Source organism: Carcharhinus amblyrhynchos, chromosome 12 (assembly GCF_965287045.1).
Source record: "Carcharhinus amblyrhynchos chromosome 12, sCarAmb.v2.hapA, whole genome shotgun sequence".
NCBI lineage: Eukaryota > Metazoa > Chordata > Chondrichthyes > Carcharhiniformes > Carcharhinidae > Carcharhinus > Carcharhinus amblyrhynchos.
In genome coordinates, this window is record NC_137335.1 from 71119738 (window position 1) to 71140984 (window position 21247).

A 21247-nucleotide genomic window follows, 5' to 3' on the forward strand; every position below is an offset into this window, starting at 1 on the left:
AAGTCCAACAGGTTTATTTGGAATCATGAGCTTTCGGAGCACTGTTCCTTCATCAGGTGAGTGGAGAGGTAGGTTTCACAAATGTGGCATATGTTCACAGAGACACAATTGCAAGATAATGGTTGGAATGCGAGTCTTTACAGACAATCGAGTCTTTACTAGTCCAGACAATGTGAGTGGAGAGAGGGTTAATCACAGGTTAAAGAGGTGTGAATTGTCTCAGGCCAAGACAGTTCGTAGGATTTTGCAAGCCCAGGCCAAATGGCCAGGATTACATGTAGTGCAACATAAACAGTAAAAGCACAGTATTTCTGAGCATGTTCATCACTGGGACGGTTTTAACATTACCTGCTGACATGGTTGATGAGCCGAGTTTGCAACAGTAAGTCTCTTCCTGGTAGCAGGTTGTCACAAATTAGATGTTGGTTAGAGCGCACAGCAACTCCATGACACACACACAGGGAGCACAATACATCTAAAACCTTAGAAGACAAGAAAATGGATTATGTTTATTCTGCTCTTCTCCATTTGTCAGTTGCCATAAGGAGCAGATGTTTTATAGAAGTGATAGTTCTGACAGAGCAACTCAAGGAGTTTCTTCCACAAATGGACATTTTGGAAACATGTTCAAATAAAGTACTTTTGTTCAATAGCCCTTGCTGAAACTTGGAGAGGCTCAAGTATTCTTGCACGTGTGTACTTATTCTAATCACAGATTGACTTGAACACCAACTCGGGATTATGAAGAAAACTTCAACAAGCGTTATCAATTAGATGCATCGCAAGTGCAACAAAGTGACAGAGTTTGTATGAAAATCCACATTACAGTTTTATTATTGACTAAATTCCATGTTCTATTTACTTAGGACTTCAGATTGTGGACTGGCCTTTCAATGTGGGGGTCGCAAAGCGACTCTTGGATGAATACTAGCTCCAGCTGCCGTGCCTAAGCTGCAGCACTCTCGCAATGTGGCTTTTAAATTCAAACTACCTCACTGGCCCAAAGGCAAGAGGTGCACATCTGCTCTACAATGTGGGAGCTGCCTCCCTGTGGGAAGATAGATAACAGCCATTTTGGGGCCTGCTTATCAATTGAAACAAACGGCTCTTAGGAAAGACAGTGTGGGAGGAGGAAATTTTCCCATCCAGCCCGCCATGGGAATCGTAGCAGGTAGGAGGGGTGGACCATGCAAAGGTCCATTGACCTCAGGCGGGATTTTCCGATTTTGGGTGAATGTGGCTGGAAAATCCCACCCATAGAAGTGGAACAAGGCTAGCAATGGCCATGGAAGAGGAGGTTAATAGCCATTATTGTACCGGTTGTAGCTGGTCCATGGTAACTCTCTTGCAGCAAGCTCGACAGCAATGCGCTAAAGTGTCCAAGACTGTTCAGGCTTGCTGAAAGTAAGTTGAAAATTTCAATACCAAACAAACACTTAACAAGCTCCTTGGTGAGACTGATGACCTATTAATTGGCGATGAGCTGGTTTCCTGTCCCCTCCGTCACTCCCTCCACTCCCAATCACTGCCTCCCCAGCTTACCACCACTTCCCAAGGGCATGCAGGGATGGGCAAGTACATCTCCGCACTGTAAAAAAATTCTGTGATTGTACAACAATAACAATGACAGATAATAACAATAAGGCAGCACGGTGGCACAGTGGTTAGCACTGCTGCCTCAAAGCGTCAGGGACACGGGTTCAATTCCAGCCTCAGTTCACTGTCTGTGTGGAGTTTGCGCATTCTCCCTGTGTCTGCGTGGGTTTCCTCTGGATGCTCTGGTTTCCTCCCAAAAATGTGCAGGTTGGGTTAATTGGCCGTGCTAAATTGACCCGAGTGTCGGGGGGATTGGCAGGGTAAATGTGTGGGGTTGCGGGAATAGGGCCTGGGTGGGATTGTGGTCGGTGCAGACTCGATAGGCCGAATGGGCTCCTTCTGCACTGTAGGGATTCTATGATTCTATCCTATGATAAAAACTCCTGTGAACAGCAGGTTAGAGCACCAGCTCTGAATACTGAGCTGATGTCCTGCAGCTGTACTTGCATCTGATGGAAGTGGATGCCATTTTTCACAGTGTGAATGACAAAGGGGGCTCTTTTGCCTTGGTTACAGCCATCTCAGCCAGTAAGTAGCTTAAGAATCTCATGTGTGAGTCTTGAGGTAGGATCTGCTCTCAGGGCAGAACGTCACGGGCAAATTTAATTCATGGAGCAGTCACAAAACCACTTTTTCCACGTGTAATTGGAGAGTCAGTCGATGGCTGTATTATATTAAAGCACAGTAAAAAGTCTCACAACACCAGGTTAAAGTCCAACAGATTTATTTGGTAGCAAAAACTACTAGCTTTCAGAGCGCTGCTCCTTCATCAGGTAAGTGGGAGTTCTGTTCACAAACAGGGCATATAAAGACACAAACGCAATTTACAAAATAATGGTTGGAATGCGAGTCTTTACAGGTAATCAAGTCTTAAAGGTACAGACGACGTGAGTGGAGAGAGGCTTAAGCATAGGTTAAAGAGATGTGTATTGTCTCCAGACAAGACAGTTAGTGAGATTTTGCAAGCCCAGGCAAGTCGTGGGGGTTTCAGGTAGTCTGACATGAACCCAAGACCCCGGTTGAGGCCGTCCTCATGTGTGTGGAACTTGGTTATCAGTCTCTGCTCAGTGACTCTGTGTTGTCGTGTGTCGTGAAGGCTGCCTTGGAGAACGCTTACCCGAAGATCAGAGGTCAAATGCCCGTGATTGCTGAAGTGTTCGCCAACAGAAAGAGAAGAATCTTGCCTGGTGATTGTCGAGCAGTGTTCATTCATCTGTTGTCGTAGCGTCTGCATGGTCTCCCCAATGTACCATCTGTTGGGACGCCCTTTCCAGCAGCGTATCAGGTAGACAAAGTTGGCCGAGTTGCAAGAGTAAGTACTGTGTACCTGGTGGATGGTGTCCTCACTTGAGATAATGGCATCTGTGTCGATGATCCGGCACATCTTGTAGAGGTTGTTGTGGCAGGGTTGTGAATGAACACTGCTCGACAATCACCAGGCATGAGTGTTCCCTTCCTGTTGGGGAACACTTCAGCAGACATGGGCATTCGGCCTCTGATCTTCAGGTAAGCGTTCTCCAAGGCAGCCTTCACACGATAATGCAGAGTCGCTGAGCTGGGACTGATAGCCAAGTTCCACATACATGAGGACGGCCTCAACCAGGATCTTGGGTTCCTGTTACACTATCTGTAACCCCCACAACTTGCTTGGACTTGCAAAATCTCACTAACTGTCCTGGCTGGAGACAATACACATTTCTTCAACCTGCGCTTAACGCTCTCTCCACTCACATCGTCTGTACCTTTAAGACTTGATTACCTGTAAAGGCTTGCATTCCAACCATTATTTTGTAAATTGAGTTTGTAAACAGAGCTCCCACTTACCTGACGAAGGAGCAGTGCTCCAAAAGCTAGTGGCTTTTGCTCCCAAATAAACCTGTTGGACTTTAACCTGGTGTTGTGAGACTTCTTATTGTGTGTACCCCAGTCCAATGCCGGCATCTCCACATCATTTATGTTAAAGCACCACGCTACCAATATTGTACAAGGTGCAACTAGATGACTGGTTTGATTTGTATTCCATAAGAATTGGAAATTTTATAAAAATATTAGAGGGGGCATGGAAAAAATTCATTAGAAAGGTTTTGAGTGGTGAGAAGCTTCAGTTATGAAGGTAGATTGAAGAAGACCGTTTCCCTTGGAAAAAAGGCTGAGAGGAGATTTGATTGAGGTGTTCAAGGTCATGCGAAGTCTGGATAGCGTAGATGGGGAGAAACTGTTCCCCACTCAAAAGGGTCAAGCATGAGAGGGTATAGATTTAAAGTGATTAATCCAAAGTCCAAAGATGTGCAGCTTAGGTTGACTGGCCATGCTAAATTGACCCTAGTGTCAGGGGGATTAGCAGGTTAAATGTGTGGAATTACGGGAATAGAGCTTGGGCGGGGACTGTTGTCGGTACAGACCCCTTGGGCCGAATGGCCTCCTTCTGCACTGTAGGGATTCTATAAAAGAAGCAAAAGTGATATGAGGGGGAAATTTTTTATTTTGCGGCAAGTAGTCAGTGTTTGGAATGCACTGCCTGAGAATGTGGTGATGGCAATTTCAATTGATGCACTCAGAAGGAAAATTATCTGAAGTTGTCTGAAAAAGAAAGCATGTGCAGGGCGGTGGGGAAAAGGTGGGGGAATGGTTCCTGGTGCTTCGTCATTCAGAGAGCCGGTGAAGACACAATGGGCCAAACGGCCTCTCTCTGCACTGTTAAAAAAAGTTCTGTGATTATACTATGATAACAATAATAGGTTGGCATGGTGGCACAGTGGTTAGCACTGCTGCCTCACAGCGCCAGAGACCCGGGTTCAATTCCCAGCTTGGGTCACTGTCTGTGTGGAGTTTGCACATTCTTCCTGTGTCTGTGTGGGCTTTCTCTGGATGTTCCAATTTTCTCCCACAGTCCAAAACACGTGCTGGTTAGGTGCGTTGGCCGTGCTAAATTCTTCCTCGGTGTACCCGAACAGGCACCAGAGTGTGGAGACTCAGGGATTTTTCACAGTAACTTCATTGCAATGTTAATAAGCCTACTCGTGACACTAATAAATAAACATAGTGACTCAAATGTCAAAATACCAACATTTAGTGACTAATGGAGATTTGATTCCCCCTTCAATTCATTTTAACCATATTACTTTTGGAGGGAACCACGCAGATACCAAGTACTTCCTTTGGAAATTGGAGGTGAAGGGTTGGGGGTCAGGGTTTAGGAGGTAGAAAAACGATGAAAAAATTAAAATGGGTTGGCATGGGCAACTCTTGCAAGTTTCAGAAAGCATATCAGAGGGTCAGAAACAGGTATTAGGAGCAGCTTGTTCCTGGTTACAAATGGCTTCCAGAGGAATTATTATTTGAATCTTCAATACTAAATTTAAGACAAAATCATAGAATAGAATTCCTACAGTGCAGAAGGAGGCCAATTGGCCCATTGAGCCTGCACCAATAACAACATCACCCAAACCCTATCCCTTAACCCCACATATTTACTCTACTCATCCCCCTGACACTAAGGGACAATTTAGCATGGCCAATCAACCTAATCCGCATATCTCTGGACCATGGGAGGAAACCAGAGCACCCAGAAGAAACCCACCCAAGCACGGGGGGAACGTGCAAACTCCACACAGACAGTGACCTAAGGTCAGAATTCAACCCAGATCCCTGGCACTTTGAGGCAACAGTGCTAACCACTGTTCCACCGTGCCACCCTTAAATAAGTATAAAATTCTTGCAGCAATAAAGAAGTTAACTCCGTGGCAACTACCATAAATGACTCCATCTATTTAAAAAAAATAAGCATTCGCCACTCATGGACCTTAGGACATGTTTAAAACATTTCAACAAAGGTTAAATACCTGAGGGGGGGTTTTGTCTGCTGCTATTTGTAGCAATATTGGAAATGTACACATATAAAAATAAATGTGTTTTTATGAACATGCTTTCAATTTCACAATTTCACCACGTGATCTTAGAAATTCAGTAAGATGCCTTTTCTCAAAGTACAATCGCTCCAAAAAAAATCAATAAAACATACCTTATGATTTCTTCCATGTTTATCTAGCAAGGAGATGATAGACTTGATGTGCCCCTCCTTGATAATGTTCAGAGCCTCAGGACTCTCCACAAGAACACAATGTAAAACTTCAAGAATTCCTATTTGATCAAAATGAAAATTAATCAGTCCAATGGCTGCTCGTGCTTTTTTTCTTCACATCTTCACCTCTGCATATCGCTCATCACCCATGGCCAGAGTAACGGACAGAGCCAGTGAACCTTCTACCGGGCTTCTGCCAGTGCCCCACCCACACTCTCTTCCACCTTCTTCCATCAGGAAAAAGAAACAAAAGTCTGAGGTCACGTAGCAACCAACTCAAGAACAGCTTCTTCCCTGCTGCCATCAGACTTTTAAATGGACCTACCTTGCATTAAGTTGATCTTTCTCTACACCCTAGTAGTGAGTGTAACACTACATTCTGCACTTCCTCATTTCCTTCTCTTTGTCTGTATAGCGCGCAAGAAACAATACTTTTCACTGTATACCAATACATGTGACAATAATAAATCAAATCAAAATCATAGCATAATTAAAGACTCCATGCACCCCGGACATCGTCTCTTCCACTTTCTTCCATTGGGAAAAAGGTATAAAAGTATGAGGACATGGACCAAGCAACTCAAGAACAGCTTCTTCCCTGCTGCTGTCAGACCTTTGAATGGATCTACCAAATATGAGTTGATCTTTTTCCATACTCTAGCTATGACGGTAACACTATTGTGCACCCTCTCTTTCCCTTTTCCTCTATGTACTCAATGAATGGTATGTTTTATCTGTGTAGCGCACATGAAACAATACTTTTCATTGTCTCCCAATACATGTGACAAGAATAAATCAAATCAAATTGGGGCAGCACGGTGGCACAGCGGTTAGCACTGCGGCCTCACAGCGCCAGGGACCCGGGTTCAATTCTGGCTTCAGGTGACTATATATGTGGATTCTGCGCATTCTTCCTGTGTCTGCGTAGGTTCGCTTCGATTTCCTTCCACATTTCAAAGATGTGCAGGTTAGGTTGATTTACCATGTTAAGTTGCCCCTTAGTGTTAGGGGACTAGCAGAGTAATTATGTGGGGTTACGGAGATTTGGATGAGGTTGTGGTCAGTGCAGGCTCGATGGGCTGAATGGCCTCCTTCTGCACTGTAGGAGTTCTGTGATTCAAATAAAATCTCCGCAACCGGATGATTGAGAACGACACGCAGTAATTTTCTTTCTCTCTGTGGGGGCAGTGTTCAGCCCACGTTCACCGTCAGAGAGAATGGCAGCATGAGCGGAAAATGCAGAGAGAATCGGGAAACGTGATTCCCACTGATGAGATTACATTTCCCGATATTCCCCACCTCTCAACTAGGTTCCCGCCCGGTTTAATGTATTTTTAAAGGGCCTCCCCTCCACATTATCCCACCCTATGGAATATTGAAACCTCACCAACATGACGTCATGTCAACGAGGTTCACAACAGGTTTGTGACGACAGAGGGGATCTCGCCAGGGGAGTCAAGGTAAGTCTAATCCCCGGTGGGAGAGGGACACGCCGGCACATGTTGCCACTGTCAGATTGACACATCTTACCCCGACACCTGCCACGGGAATAGGGTGAAAGGAGGTCGACCCGTGTCTGCAAGGGGGTTAGTGGTGGGAAGGAGTCACCCCAATGCCTGCAAGAGGTGTGGGGGTGAGAGGGAGACCCCAAAACTTGTAATGGGAGGTACCCTGATGTTGGCATTGTGGGGACAAGGAGGGGGAGCCCCATTGCTTGTGCTGTGGTGGCGGGAGTAGGGGAATCCCCAATGTCTACGAGAGAGAACCTAACATGTAATAGGGAGGGGAGGGGAGGGGGCTGTTCAGTTTCTGCGGTGACCGGGATGCCCTTTACAGATGGCACCCCAATCTCTGTGAAGCTGACCTTGCCAGTTCCATTAATCCCTATCCGCCAGAGAGACGTTGTGAAGCCCACTCAGCAATTAGTGTTCTTTACAGGTGCTCAAAATCTGGGCCAAAAACTAGTCTGTGCAGCCGGAGAGCAATACGTCGGTTTTCAGTCAGAGCCTGGCAATTCCGACTTCCAGAGTTGGGAAGCACAGAGCCTCAATCTGGCAGCTTACCTTAATGAGATATCCAAAATGGATATTTCACTGGCGTGGAACTGACCCCATTCTATAAACAGAGAATGATTCAATACATAAGGAGACTATTCGGCCCAGTCTCACTCCCTCTGCTCTTTATCCATGGCCCTTAATGTTTTCCTTCCTGGTATTTACCCGATCCCCTTCCAAACATCACCACCGACTCTGCTTTCAACAGCCTTTCAGGCAGTGTATTCGGGATCATAACTTGTTTGCAGCATGGTGGCACAGTGGTTAGCACTGCTGCCTCACAGCACCAGAGACCCAGGTTCAATTCCCAGCTTGGGTCACTGTCTGTTCTCCCCGTGTCTACATGGGTTTTCCCTGGGTACTCCGGTTTCCTCCCTCAGTCCGAAAGGCGAGGTGGTTAGCATGTCTTTAGGTGCATTGGATCACGCTAAATTCTCCGTCAGTGTACCCGAACAGGCACCGGAGTGTGGCAACGAGAGAATTTTCACAATAACTTCATTGCAGTGTTAATGTAAGCCTACTTGTGACACTAATGTAAAAGAATAATAACTTGCTGTGTAAAAATAATGTTTCCACCTTAAATCTGTGCCCTGAATTTTCAACTTTTTATTTGCTGGAAACAGTTCAATGCTACTTACTCCATCAAAACCTCATGAAACCTTTTGAACACCTCTTATCAAATTCCCTTTGAGCCTCTGCCCCGGGGTGAACAAGCCTAGTTTCTCCTGTCCCTTGACAGAACTAAAGTTCGTCATTTCTGGTCAGTGCAGACTCGATGGCCCGAATGGCCTCCTTCTGCACTGCAGGATTCTCTGATTCAATGATCCTACGGTCGCATTCTAGTAACCCCACCATCCTGTTGATTCAGCCTCATAAATTACCGAACACGAGTGCAAACAAATGGCCAACTTTTGCTGGTCAAATGCGTCTTGCTTTGGGCTATTCTGTGCCAGGATTCGCACAATGCCCCTCCACTGCAGGGGACAGGTGAACAGGACAGGACTGTTATTCAAATATACAACAAAGTATGTCTACGGGAATCATCGAATCAAATATTGACAGGGGTTTTCATCATGAGTTGAGAATTTGCAAGAAAAGCGAAATGCGGCGAACGGAAAGATTTGTTTATCGAACTAAAATTGCCACATCAAAAATGTTTATGTCGCATTTCTCTCCGCTTTGAAGGCAGCGTTCTCAGTAAGATCTCTTTTCGTCGCTAGGTAAACAGGCAAGCTCAAGAAAAAAATGTGTTACACCACAGGGAGTCAAATTGCTTTAGTCTGACGTGCCTAGAAAGCATTAAGCATTAGTCAACCACAGAGAATAATAATGTGTAAAGAAAAAGAGAAAAAAAAATCCTTCACGCACAGCTAGAATCCAAATTAAGTACCCCCAAACCCTGATGAAGGTTTCACGATCACATGTATAAACCCCATTCATTACAAAAGGTTATACCTAATTGCTTGACTGTTTTTCAAGGTTAATAACCTTAAACATTTTGTTTTTCGTCTGATTTCTTTTGCGCTCTCCCTAAACTGCAATTTTTGAAAATGGCAATTTCGCTCTTATTTATGCTGTTCTTTAATTGCCATGTCTCTCACCGCATCCCCACCCCCCCCCGACCCTCCCCGACCGCCCCCTCCCCGATAGATAACGGTATAACATTAACAACATTCATCTGTCCTCATCACTCCTATACCCTGGGAAATCAACAAGCAAAACCGAATAAATAAACAAATAATACGCAGCAGAGAACAAGAGATAGGCAACAACCATATATCACTAATCGCAACCGCAAAACAGTTTGCATTCATACAGCAACTTCACCGTACTAAAAGTATTTCAGAGGGACAGCACAGTGGCACAGTAGTTAGCATTGCTGCCTCACAGTGCCAGGGACCCGAGTTCAATTCCCAGCTTCTCCCCATGTCTGCATGGGTTTCCTCTGGGTGCTCCAGTTTCCTTCCAGAGTCTGAATATCGTGCTGGTTAGGTGCATTGGTAATGCTAAATTCTCCCTTAGTGTACCCGAACAGGCACCGGAGTGTGGCAACTAGGGGATTTTCACAGTGACTTCATTGCAGTATTAACATAAACCTACTTGTGATGCTAATAAATAAACTTTAAACTTACCAAGCATTATGAAACCAAATTTGCCACAGAGCTCTAAGGGCAGATTTTTGCACCGATGACCACCAATTCGCACAGAGGACAAGGATTTAAGGAGGGAATACAGAGGGAGAGGTTTAGGGGAGGAATTCCAGAGGTCAGGACCTCAGGCCACCCATGATGGAGTGATTAAGGCAGGGATGTGTAAGGGGCCAGATTAGAGGAACGCAGATATCTTAGAATGGAGTAAGTTATGGAATTTTGGAGAGATGAGGATATGATATGAAGCAAGAATGAGAATTTTAAAAGCAAGGTGTTGCTCACTCCAGGAGCCAGTGAAGATCAGCGAGCACAGGGCAATAACATCAACATGATTGACATAGAAACATAGAAGCAGGAGAAGGCCATTCAGCCCTTCGAGCCTGGTCCGTCCATTTTGATCATGGCTGATCATGGAATTCAATATCCTGATCCTGCCTCACTCCAGAGTCCTTTGATCCCTTCAGCTTATAAAAGCTATATCTAATTTCATCTTGAAATCACAGCATTTTGGTCTCAACTATTTTTGAAAAGTTTAGTTATTAGTCTCACAAGCCGGTTTACAGGAACACTGCAATGCAGTTACTGTGAAAATCCCCTCGTTGCCACAGTCCAGCGCCTGTTCTGGTACACTGAGGGAGAATTTGGCATGGCCATTGCACCTAACCAGCATATCTTTCAAACTGTGGGAGGAAACCGGAGCACCCCGGAGGAAACCCACGCAGACAGGGCGAGAATGTGTAAACTCCGCACAGTGACCCAAGCTGGGAATTGAACTCGGGTCCTTGGCACTGTGAGGTAGCTGTGCTAACTACTGTGCTACTGTGCTGCCCAATTGCTTCTTCCTTTGAAGATATTTTACATAAACATGGCTTCTTGGTCTAACTGCGCTCTTGACGCTTTGAAGACAGATTTAGTGTCAGCTTACTCATCTAAAGCATCTATTCTATACCATGGTTAATTAATCCCTCTGCCCACATTTATAACACTGGTCTCTAACTATCACAATGATCACTCATGGTTGATGTCGCCCCAGTCATTTATTTCCATGTTTCTCAATAATAATCGGACATCTGGTTAAGAATATTATCCATCCTTCCTCCTTACAGCTTCTTACTGTTAATTGATCATAGGAAACAAGGTAGTTATGATACAAGATCGTTAAATTATTTACCCTTAACTGTTCAACATAGATCATAGAATCCCACAGTACAGAAGGAGGCCATTTGACCCATCAATCCTGTACCAATCACAATCCCACCCAGATCCTATTCCCGTAACCCTGAACATTTATCCTGCTAATCCCCCTGACTTAAGAGCCGATTTAACATGGCCAATCAACCTAACCCACACATGTTTGGACTGTGGGAGGAAACTGGGGCACCCGGAAGAAACTCATGCAGGCACAGAGAGAATGTGCAAACTCCAGGCAGACAGTGGCCCAAGGCCAGAATTGAACCCAGGTCCCTGGCACTGTGAGACAGCAGTGCTAACCACTGTGCCTCCATGCCACAAACATTTTACCTTCAGAACAATGAACTGGCCTCAGGCACAGCTCCGAAGCTGTTTCTAGACGCCTCCACTGCAAGACCCACTGGAATAAGCTCCACAGTTCAGTTTGACATAACTCTCCATGAGGCTGAGGCACCAGCCCCCAGCATGTAAATGATCACAGCGCCAAAAGCAGCCAGTATCACAGACATTTTCATGGGGAACAGAAGTCCCATCTTTAAGCAGAGATGGCCATCCACCCCAAACAACCCTTCCCCCTCCCCCCACACACAGCTTTTCCAAAGGAATGGCCTAAGCTCAAAACACTTTGCTTGTTTTGTCACATCCCCACAGATGGCAAAGATGGAAAATGCACCCCAGCCGATAAAAAACAGTGGCTAGCAAACAAATAAATCTAAAGGGTTTGCCTTTTCTAAAAGGGAAAGCGTGGGCAATTGGTTATAACAATACCCTTTCCGTTCTGGAAGGCTGACGGTATGGTGGCCTAATGGTTAGCACTGCAGCCTCACAGCGCCAGGGACCTGGGTTCAATTCCTGGCTTGAATCACTATCTGTGCAGAGTCAGCATGTTCTCCCCATGTCTGCGTGGGTTTCCTCCGGGTGCTCCGGTTTCCTCCCACAGTCCAAAAATAGTGCTGGTTAGGTGCATAGGCCATGCTAAATTCTCCATCAGTGTACCTGAACAGGCGCCGGATTGTGGTGACTTGGTGATTTTCACAGTAACTTCATTGCAGTGTTAATGTAAGCCTACTTGTGACATTAATAAATAAACTTTATTGAATTGAAGGCCAGCACAATGAATATAATCTCATAGAAACTAGAAGCAGGAGGAGGCCACTCGGTCCTTCAAGCCTGCTCCACCATTCATTTTGATCATGGCTTTTCATCAAATTCAATATCCTGATCTCCCCTTCCTCCCATATTCCTTGATCCCTTTAGACCCAAGAGCTATATCTAATTTCTTCTTGAAATCGGACAATGTTTTGGCTTCAACTACATTCTGTGGTAGTGAATTCCACACATTCACCGACCTCTGGGTGCAGAAATTTCTCCCCACCTCAGGTTTACTCCTTATCCTCGAGTTATGACCCCTGGTTCTGAACTCCCCCACCACTGGGAACATCTCGCTCTAGTGTTCGATGTGAAATGAGTTGAAGTAGTCTGAATCTAACTGTTATTAAATGGAAAGCATTGTGCAAAGTAATAAGGTTATGATCAGGGTGTCTGAGCTCAGTCAGTTCTTCTGGGCTGCAGTTACAATCCACTGCTCATCAGGCAGCCCAGAGGGCAAAAAATTTAAATGGCCCAAATCCTAGATAACAAACCCTTATGTTGCCTTATTTAAGTTCACAAATGAAAACACTGGAAATAAGGAATCCCTTGCACGCAAATCTTGTATTCTTTTTGTCCTCAGTATATTGAAAATAAGCTTGCTCCAGCAGCCAATGTTAGGGAATATGTCGTGGAAATGTCAAGCACTCTGTTTCCAGGGCTGAGTATGCCTGAAATCTTCCCAGTAGTGACTTAGCGCTATCCTTTCCAGGATGATACGTCCATGGTGGTGGCACGTGGCACAGTGGTCAGCACTGCTGCCTCACAGTATTGAATACAGGAGCTGGGACGTCTTGTTGAAGTTGTACAAGACATTGGTAGGGCCACACTTGGAATAGTGTACAATTCTGGTCATCCTATTATAGAAAGGATATTATTAAACTAGAAAAAGTGCGGAAGAAACTTACTAGGATGCTACGGACACTTGATGGTTTGAGTTATAAGGAGAAGCTGGATAGATTGAGACTTTTTCCTCTGGAGCGTAGAAGGTTGAGGGGTGATCTTATAGAGGTCTATAAAATAATGAGGGGCATAGATCAGCTAGATAGTCAATATCTTTTCCCAAAGATAGGGAGTCTAAAACTAGAGGGCATAGGTTTAAGGTGAGAGGGGAGAGACACAAAAGGGTCCAGAGGGGCAACTTTTTCATGCAGAGGGTGGTGAGTGTCTGGAACAAGCTGCCAGAAGTAGTAGTAGAGGCGGGTACAATTTTGTCTTTTAAAAAGCGTTTAGACAGTTACATGGGTAAGGTGGGCATAGAGGGATATAGGCCAAATGCGGGCAATTGGGGTTAGCTTAGGGGTTTAAAAAAAAAGGACAGCATGGGCAAATTGGGTCAAAGGGCCTGTTTCCATGCTGCAAACCTCTGTAACTCTATGACTTAGGGTCACTGGTTCGATTCCCGGTTTGGGTCACTGTCTGTGCAGAGTTTGCATGGGTTTCCTCCGGGTGCTCCAGTTTCTTTTCTATTGTACGAAAGACGTGCTGGTTAGGTGCATTGGCCATATTAAATTCTCCCTCAGTGTACCCGAACAGGCGCAGGAATGTGGCGATTAGGGGATTTTCACAGTAACTTCATTGCAGTTGTGCACAAGTAAATAAACTTATACAAGCAAACGCTGGACTCTCCCCAGTTGCAAACACAAAACAAAATTTTTACCTCTCTGCCATTAGAGTCAAACTAATTTTCTAAAACCTGTTATAGCTAGCAACAAATCGAATGTGATCACCTCACAACATCATCCGCAGAGGCAGAAGCAATGGGGACTACTCCAGTCGCAAGTAATTATACATGACCTTGTTGAGCTTTGCAGTCACACTCTCCTGTCGCCTCCCAGGCTTGTTTAATAGAAAAATCTTATTTTCCCTTCTGAAAATTCTCCGGAGCCACAAACCCCAAAGCAGAAAACCTGACATGGTTACATGAATAGAAATGTCAAACAACAACCTGCATTATGTTGTTATTTCAATGTCAAAAATAAACATAAAAACATAAGAACATAAGAAATAGGAGCAGGAGTAGGCCATCCAGCCCTTCGAGCCTGCCCCGCCATTCAATAAGATCATGGCTGATCTGTCGTGGCTCAGTTCCACTTTCCCGCCCTCTCCCCATAACCCTTAATCCCCTCTCTTATCAAAAACCCATCAACCCGCGTCTTAAAAATATTTAGCGAGGTAGCCTCCACCATTTCAACGGGCAGAGAATTCCAGAGATTCACCACCCTTTGAGTGAAGAAGTTCCTCCTCAACTCTGTTCTAAACTGTCCCCCCCTTATCTTGAGGCTGTGCCCTCTAGTCCTACTGTCCTTTCTGAGCGGGAAGAGCCTCTCCACCTCTATCCTATCCATCCCATTCATCATCTTATACGTCTCAATGAGATCTCCCCTCATTCTTCTAAACTCTAACGAGTACAAGCCTAGTTTATTCAGCCTCTCCTCATAGCTCAACCCCCTCAACTCCGGCATCAGCCTAGTAAACCTCCTCTGCACTCCCTCCAAGGCCAAAATATCCTTGCGTAAGTACGGCGCCCAAAACTGCACACAGTACTCCAGCTGCGGCCTCACCAATGCCCTATACAGCTGCAGCAAGACCTCCCTACTTTTATATTCAATCCCCCTCGCTATGAAGGCCAGCATCCAGTGGTTGTGGATGGGGCTTTTTCTGAATGGAGGTCAGTCACCAGCAGAGTGCCTCAAGGGTCTGTTCTGGGACCCTTGTTGTTTGTCATTTTCATAAATGACCTGGATGAGGAAGTGGAGGGATGGGTAAGTAAGTTCGCTGATGACACTAAGGTCGGTGGTGTTGTGGATGGTCTGGAAGGATGGAAAAAGTTGCAGCAGGACATAGATAGGATGCAGGACTGGGCGGAGAAGTGGCAGATGGACTTCAACGCGGATAAATGTGTAGTCGTCCATTTTGGCAGAACCAACGGGATGAACGAGTACACTATCAAGGGCAGAAGTCTGAGTAGTGTTGAAGAGCAGAAGGATCTAGGGGTCCGGGTCCACAGGACTCTTAAATCGGCCTCGCAGGTGGAGGAGGTGGTCAAGAAGGCGTATGGTGTACTGGCCTTCATTAATCGAGGGATTGAGTTTAGGAGTCGGGAGGTAATGCTGCAACTTTATAAGACCCTTGTCAGGCCTCATTTAGAGTATTGTGCGCAGTTCTGGTCGCCTCACTATAGGAAAGATGTAGAAGCTATTGAGAGGGTACAGAGGAGATTTACAAGGATGTTGCCTGGACTGGGAGGCATGCCTTATGAAGTTAGGTTGAGGGAGCTGGGACTCTTTTCCCTGGAGAGACGAAGGTTGAGAGGCGACCTGATAGAAGTTTACAAAATGTTGAGAGGAATAGATAGGGTGGACTCTCAGAGGCTATTTCCCCGGGTTGAAATGGTTGCTACAAGAGGACACAGATTTAAGGTGCAAGGAGGGAAGTTCAGAAGTGATGTTAGGGGTAAGTTTTTCACTCAGAGGGTGGTGAGTGAATGGAATCGGCTGCCGTCAGTGGTGGTGGAGGCGAACTCGCTGGGGTCTTTTAAAAGACTTCTGGATGAGTATATGGGGTTTAATGAGCTTGAGGGTTATAGATAGGTCTGTAGGTTGGTAGGTGTTGATGTGATCGGCGCAACTCGTGGGCCGAAGGGCCTGTTTGTGCTGTAGTGTTCTATGTTCTATGTTCTATCCCATTAGCCTTCCTGACCACCTGCTGCACCTGCAAGCTGGGTTTTTGCGACTCATGCACAAGGACCCCAAGGTCCCTCTGCACCGTCGCCTGCTGCAGTTTTTCGCCATGTAAGTAATAATCCTTCCTACCATTATTCCTACCAAAGTGGACCACCTCGCACTTGCCAACATTAAATTCCATTTGCCAGTTCCTGGCCCATTCGCCCAGCCTATCTAGATCCTTCTGCAGACTCTCCACACCCTCTGCACAATTTGCCTTTCCACCAATCTTGGTGTCATCAGCAAATTTCGACACCCTACACTCGGTTCCCTCCTCCAGATCATCTATATAAATGGTAAATAGCTGAGGCCTCAGCACCGACCCCTGGGGCACTCCACTAGTCACCATCCGCCAATCCGAACCTTGAGAAAAACATAAATATGCCTCCCAAGTTCCAGAAAAGGAGGTACTGGAAAGGGTGATCAAAAGAAGTGGGAGACAGAAGGAGAGACAGAAGGATGTAGAGAGGGGAACCCAGAGCATGAGGGCTAAACATAAAGAGACTACGATGGTGGAGTGGGGAGCTGGTGAGACACAAGAGGCTGGAGTCAAAGAAACAGGAGGTCGATGGGTGAGGATTAGGTGTTAAGGTTGGAGATAGAGACCATGGAGGGACTTTGAGAATTTTAAACTTAAGGTATTGAAATGCCCAGTAGCTAATATGGTCCGGAACTCTACCACTGGAAGCCTGCCACAGAATTGGCACGGGTGAGGGTCCGGCAACGGAAATCTCCATTAACCTCGGGAGGCAATTTCTGGTCTATCCGAGTGAGGCCCCCCATTGAAAATCCCGCCCATTGAATCCCTACAGTGCAGGAGGAAGCTATTTGCCCATTGGCCCTGATTTTATTGACACGGCCAACCAAGGGTCGTAAAACTGTGCCCGAAGCCAACAGGCAATGCCGTTCTGTGAGTCTCACCAGCCCCGATTTCAGGGCAGTCGTGTTGGTAAAATGAGGGCGACCGAGTCTGCATTGACTCTCTCTGACATCATACCTTACATAGATGAGGACAGGGGAGATTGGCAATCCTGTGATTGATATCGTTCATGTAGCATGGCTTTGGAGGAACTGATGCAGAGAGTGAAAGATGCAAGAGAACTGGAATAATGGAGTATAGAAAATGCACTACAGGCAAGGCACTGCCTGAGATGGTTAAGATCTCAAGTTTTAACTTTTGCTGCTTAATTTCAGGCTACCTTTGGGAAGATCAGCGAAATGAGGCCAAGCAGCTGTGCATTAGCAAAGTGACTGACTGCTCGAGCATGCATATAAACCATAGAATCCTTACAGTTCAAAAAGAGGCCATCCAGCCCATTGAGTCTGTGCCAAGTCTCTGAAAGAGCATCCCACCACCCATCCAAGCCCACATCTCCACCTCATCCCCATAACTCACGCATTTACCATTGTTAATCCATCTAATGTGCGCATCTTTGGACTTCCTCATTGACTATCAATACCCACATAATTTCTCTCTGACAGTAATTTTAAAGGTGAAAGGAATTACATACATGGCATACATAATCCCTAAAATAATATTAACTTGTACCATAGCAGACACAGTATAAATCTAAAGGATCTCCCATTTAATACAGAGATAAGAAGAACGTTTTTTTTCCTGGAGGGTCGTTAACCCTTGGAGCGCTCTTTCCCAAAGAATGGTGGAGGAAGGATCATTCATAGAATCCCTACAGAGCAGAAGGAGTTCATTCGGCCCATCAAGTCTGCACCAACCACAATCATACCCGGGCCCCATTCCCATAACCTACATATTTACCCTGCCCACCCCCCTAACACTAGGGTCAATTTAGCATGGCCGATCCACCTAACCCACACATCTGTTACTGTCGGAGAAACCCACACAGACACGGGGAGAATGTGCAGACTTCACATAGACAGTGACTGAAGCCAGGAATCGAACCCGGGTCCCTAGTGCTGTGAGGCAGCTGTGCTAACCACTGTGCCACCGTGCCATTGGATAACTTAAAGGCAGGAGTAGATAGCTTCTTGACTAACAAGAGAGTCAAAGGTTATTGGGATAAGTGGAGTTGAGACCACAACCAGATGAGCCATGATCCTATTGAATGGCGGAGCTGGCTCAGTGGGCCAAAAGGCTTAATCCTGCTCCTAATATATACATTTCCATGTTTGTATCTATATGCTAAATGAAGTATTTTCTATATTCACAGAGCAGACCTTGAGGAATCTCCTGAATGTGGAAGCTGAATTTCCAGACTGGCACAGAAACATTAAGCAGAACAAAACTTTCCGATAAGGTGGTCACAGACAGACTAGAAAGACAAAGCACCAATCACTTGAGGAAAAGGCTGGTGAAATTAGTTGCAAACCATTAATCTTGTTTAAGGAATCACTGGAAATGGGAGCAGTTCCAGTAGTCATTCAAACACTGGAAAATCCAAGAAACTGCAGGCCAATTAACATAATAGTCTATACAGATAAAGTGTTAAAGCTGAGGAGAATTGCAGAGGAATTCACTCCCTGAAACAGTTCTGGAAGCAGAATCCATAATATCGTTTCTAAAGATGCAGGGGAAGGATACAAGAACAGGGATAAATGAATAGCTCTTTCAGACCGTGATTATAGACAAATGGATCAAAAGTTTCCCTTCTGTGCTGCACAATTCTATAAGGGAGGCACCTCAGAGCACCAGGGACCAGCATTCGATTCCCGGCTTGGGTCACTGTCTGTGTGGAGTTTGCACGTTCTCCCCGTGTCTGCGTTGTTTTCGTCCGGGTGCTCCGATTTCCTCCCACACTCTGAAAGATGTGCTGGTTCAGTGCACTGACCCGAACAGGCGCCGGAATGTGGCGACCAGGGGAATTGCACAGTAGCTTCATTGCAGTGTTAATATAAGCCTTACTTGAGACGAATCAATAAACTTTCACTTTAAAACAGCGAACTAGGTAAGTTAAGCTGGAGCAAACGTGGATGGGAGGAAGATGTTGGCTAACAAATTTCAGGAGTTCTTCAAACAAATAACGGTCGTGGTTGGCAGAGAAAACTCTATAGATGCCAAGGGTGCACCAAACTGGGTCAACACAGAGGTGGGCCCCCCAAAAAAATGGTGCTGATGACTTTTCCCTTCCAACCCTGATGACTTTCATAAAGGCAGGGAAGGGCAGGAATGTAAAATTGTCCACATTGTTAATTGGGCACATTGATGTAGTAAAGGAATTCATTAAGAGCTTGCCTTCTAACATCTGAGATTTTGGTGGGACACATAGGCGCAGGCATTCGTTGGGAGCTGTGTAAAACAGCCAGCTGGGAGCTGGGTTGGGAATATTAGAAAAGGTCTATGATAAAGTAGAAGTTTTAACAGAAATGTATTTCACAGCTATTAAATCTAATAATAGTAACATTTCCTGGTACTATCTGAGCTTCCAGCTCTCTATATGATCTACTAGAAGGTGTGGACTCTTTCATAGAATCACAGAATCCTTATAGTACAGAAGAGAACCTTGAGTATGCCACAACTCTCTGACAGAGTATCTTACCCAGACCCTCTCCCCTGCCTATGTCTGCAACCCCATACATTTACCATGAATAATCCCCCTAATTTACACAGCCTGGGATACTAAGAGGCAATTTAGCCAGGCCAATCCACCTAACTTCCTTTTTTTAAAACCATGTGGACATGGCAGTTGCAGAAGTAGCTGCCAAGTCCGACCAGAAGGTCACCCTCTTCCTCCATTCCTGCTCCCCAGCCACAGACCAGTTGGGCAGATCCCGTCCCTTCGCCATTTAGGCTCCTGTTGCAACATCAAGGCCAGTCAGTTCCCGGTTTGTATTGAAAGGCAGGTTCGTGACCCAGGAACGAAACAGCCTCCCAACTCCTGACTCCACCATGAGAATCCAGCCCTGAGGGTTAGGTTGGGATGGTGGCTGACAAATGGCAAATTAAATAAAAACAAGAAATGAAGTTCAAGAGGCCATGGAGGGAATTTAAACATGATGTGAAGACTCCAGCATTAGGCCAGGGTGGGCACACTAAGAAATCTCACAACACCAGGTTAAAGTCCCAACAGGTTTATTTGGTACCAGGAGCTTATGGAGTGTTGCTTCCTCATCAAGTGACTGGAGAGGTGGGTTTCACAATCATGGCATATATAGACAGAGACACAATTGCATGATAATGGTTGGAATGTGAAGCTTTTCAGGTTTTTACAACACAGAATCGCCGAGCAGAAACTGATAGCCATGTTCCGGACGCATGAGGGCGGACTCAACTAGGATCTTGGGTTCAAATCAAACTACATGTAACCCCTACCATTTGGCCTGAGCTTGCAAAACACTACTAACTGAACTGGCATGAGACAATTTGTACCTCTTTAATCTGTGATTATCCCTCTCTCCACTCATACTGTCTGTACCCTGTAAAGACTTGGTTACCTGTAAAGACTCGCATTCCAACCATTATCTTGCAATTGTGTCTTTGTCTATATATGCCTTTGTCTATCATTGTCAAGCTGGGAACAATGACAACACTAAAGCTGTTAGCTAAGAAACCATTGAAACTGAGAGCTGCAGAAATCATGTTTAGAAAAACCTTTCTTAGAGGGACACTAACGTCACAATTCACAAGTTATTTTGTATTTAGAATGCGAAACCTACCTCTTCACTCAGCTGATGAAGGAGCAGTGCTCCAAAAGCTCGTGATTCCAAATAAACCTGCTGGAATTTAAACAGAATGAGGGCAACTAATTGAATACCAACACAACGGGCACGACTTTCCTGCTACACTTCTCAAGCAGGTGACTTGATGTAATTTCTCTACAGCCAAGAACGAATCCATGTTTCTGGAAAATCATTAAAATGTAAATGCCTGTGGGTGGAGGAACCTCCGACCATCCCTTCAACAAGCATTCTAAATACAAAATAACTTGTGAATTGTGACGTTAGTGTCCCTTTAAGAAAGGTTTTTCTAAACATGATTTCTGCAGCTCTCAGTTTCAATGGTTTCTTAGCTAACAGCTTTAGTGATGTCATTGTTCCCAGCTTGACTATGATGAGTTCTTTTATTGCTTCTTAAATAGTTTAAATGGGGTTGTTTGTGTTTGCTCTGGGATTAGTTATACGATCGTGCATTGTTAGGGGAAATTGTCATGTCATCTTGGATGATTTTTTTCTTTCCAACGAGTTTAAGGTTTCAGTTTTGCGAGTTCTGAGGCTGCAGTTTAGTTTTGTTTTAGTTTTAGCAGGGGCATCAAGCAAGAAAGAAGCTGAAGTCTCTGTCTCCCTGTCCTATTTGGAAATTCTCAAGGCAACACTTTGCCTGCCGGA

At 45.3% G+C, this 21247-nt stretch overlaps 1 protein-coding gene across 1 annotated transcript in view; it reads right to left on the reverse strand.

Moving 5' to 3' along the window:
- Positions 1–21247, reverse strand: part of ryr2a (ryanodine receptor 2a (cardiac)) — a 662889-nt gene that overhangs the window by 336216 nt on the left and 305426 nt on the right. Inside the window, exons 17-18 of the mRNA XM_080200677.1 lie at positions 5618–5736; positions 349–482 (exon numbers count right to left, since the gene is read on the reverse strand). Of these exons, the coding sequence (XP_080056803.1) occupies positions 349–482; positions 5618–5736 (253 nt within the window). The remainder of the gene's footprint in view (positions 1–348; positions 483–5617; positions 5737–21247) is intronic.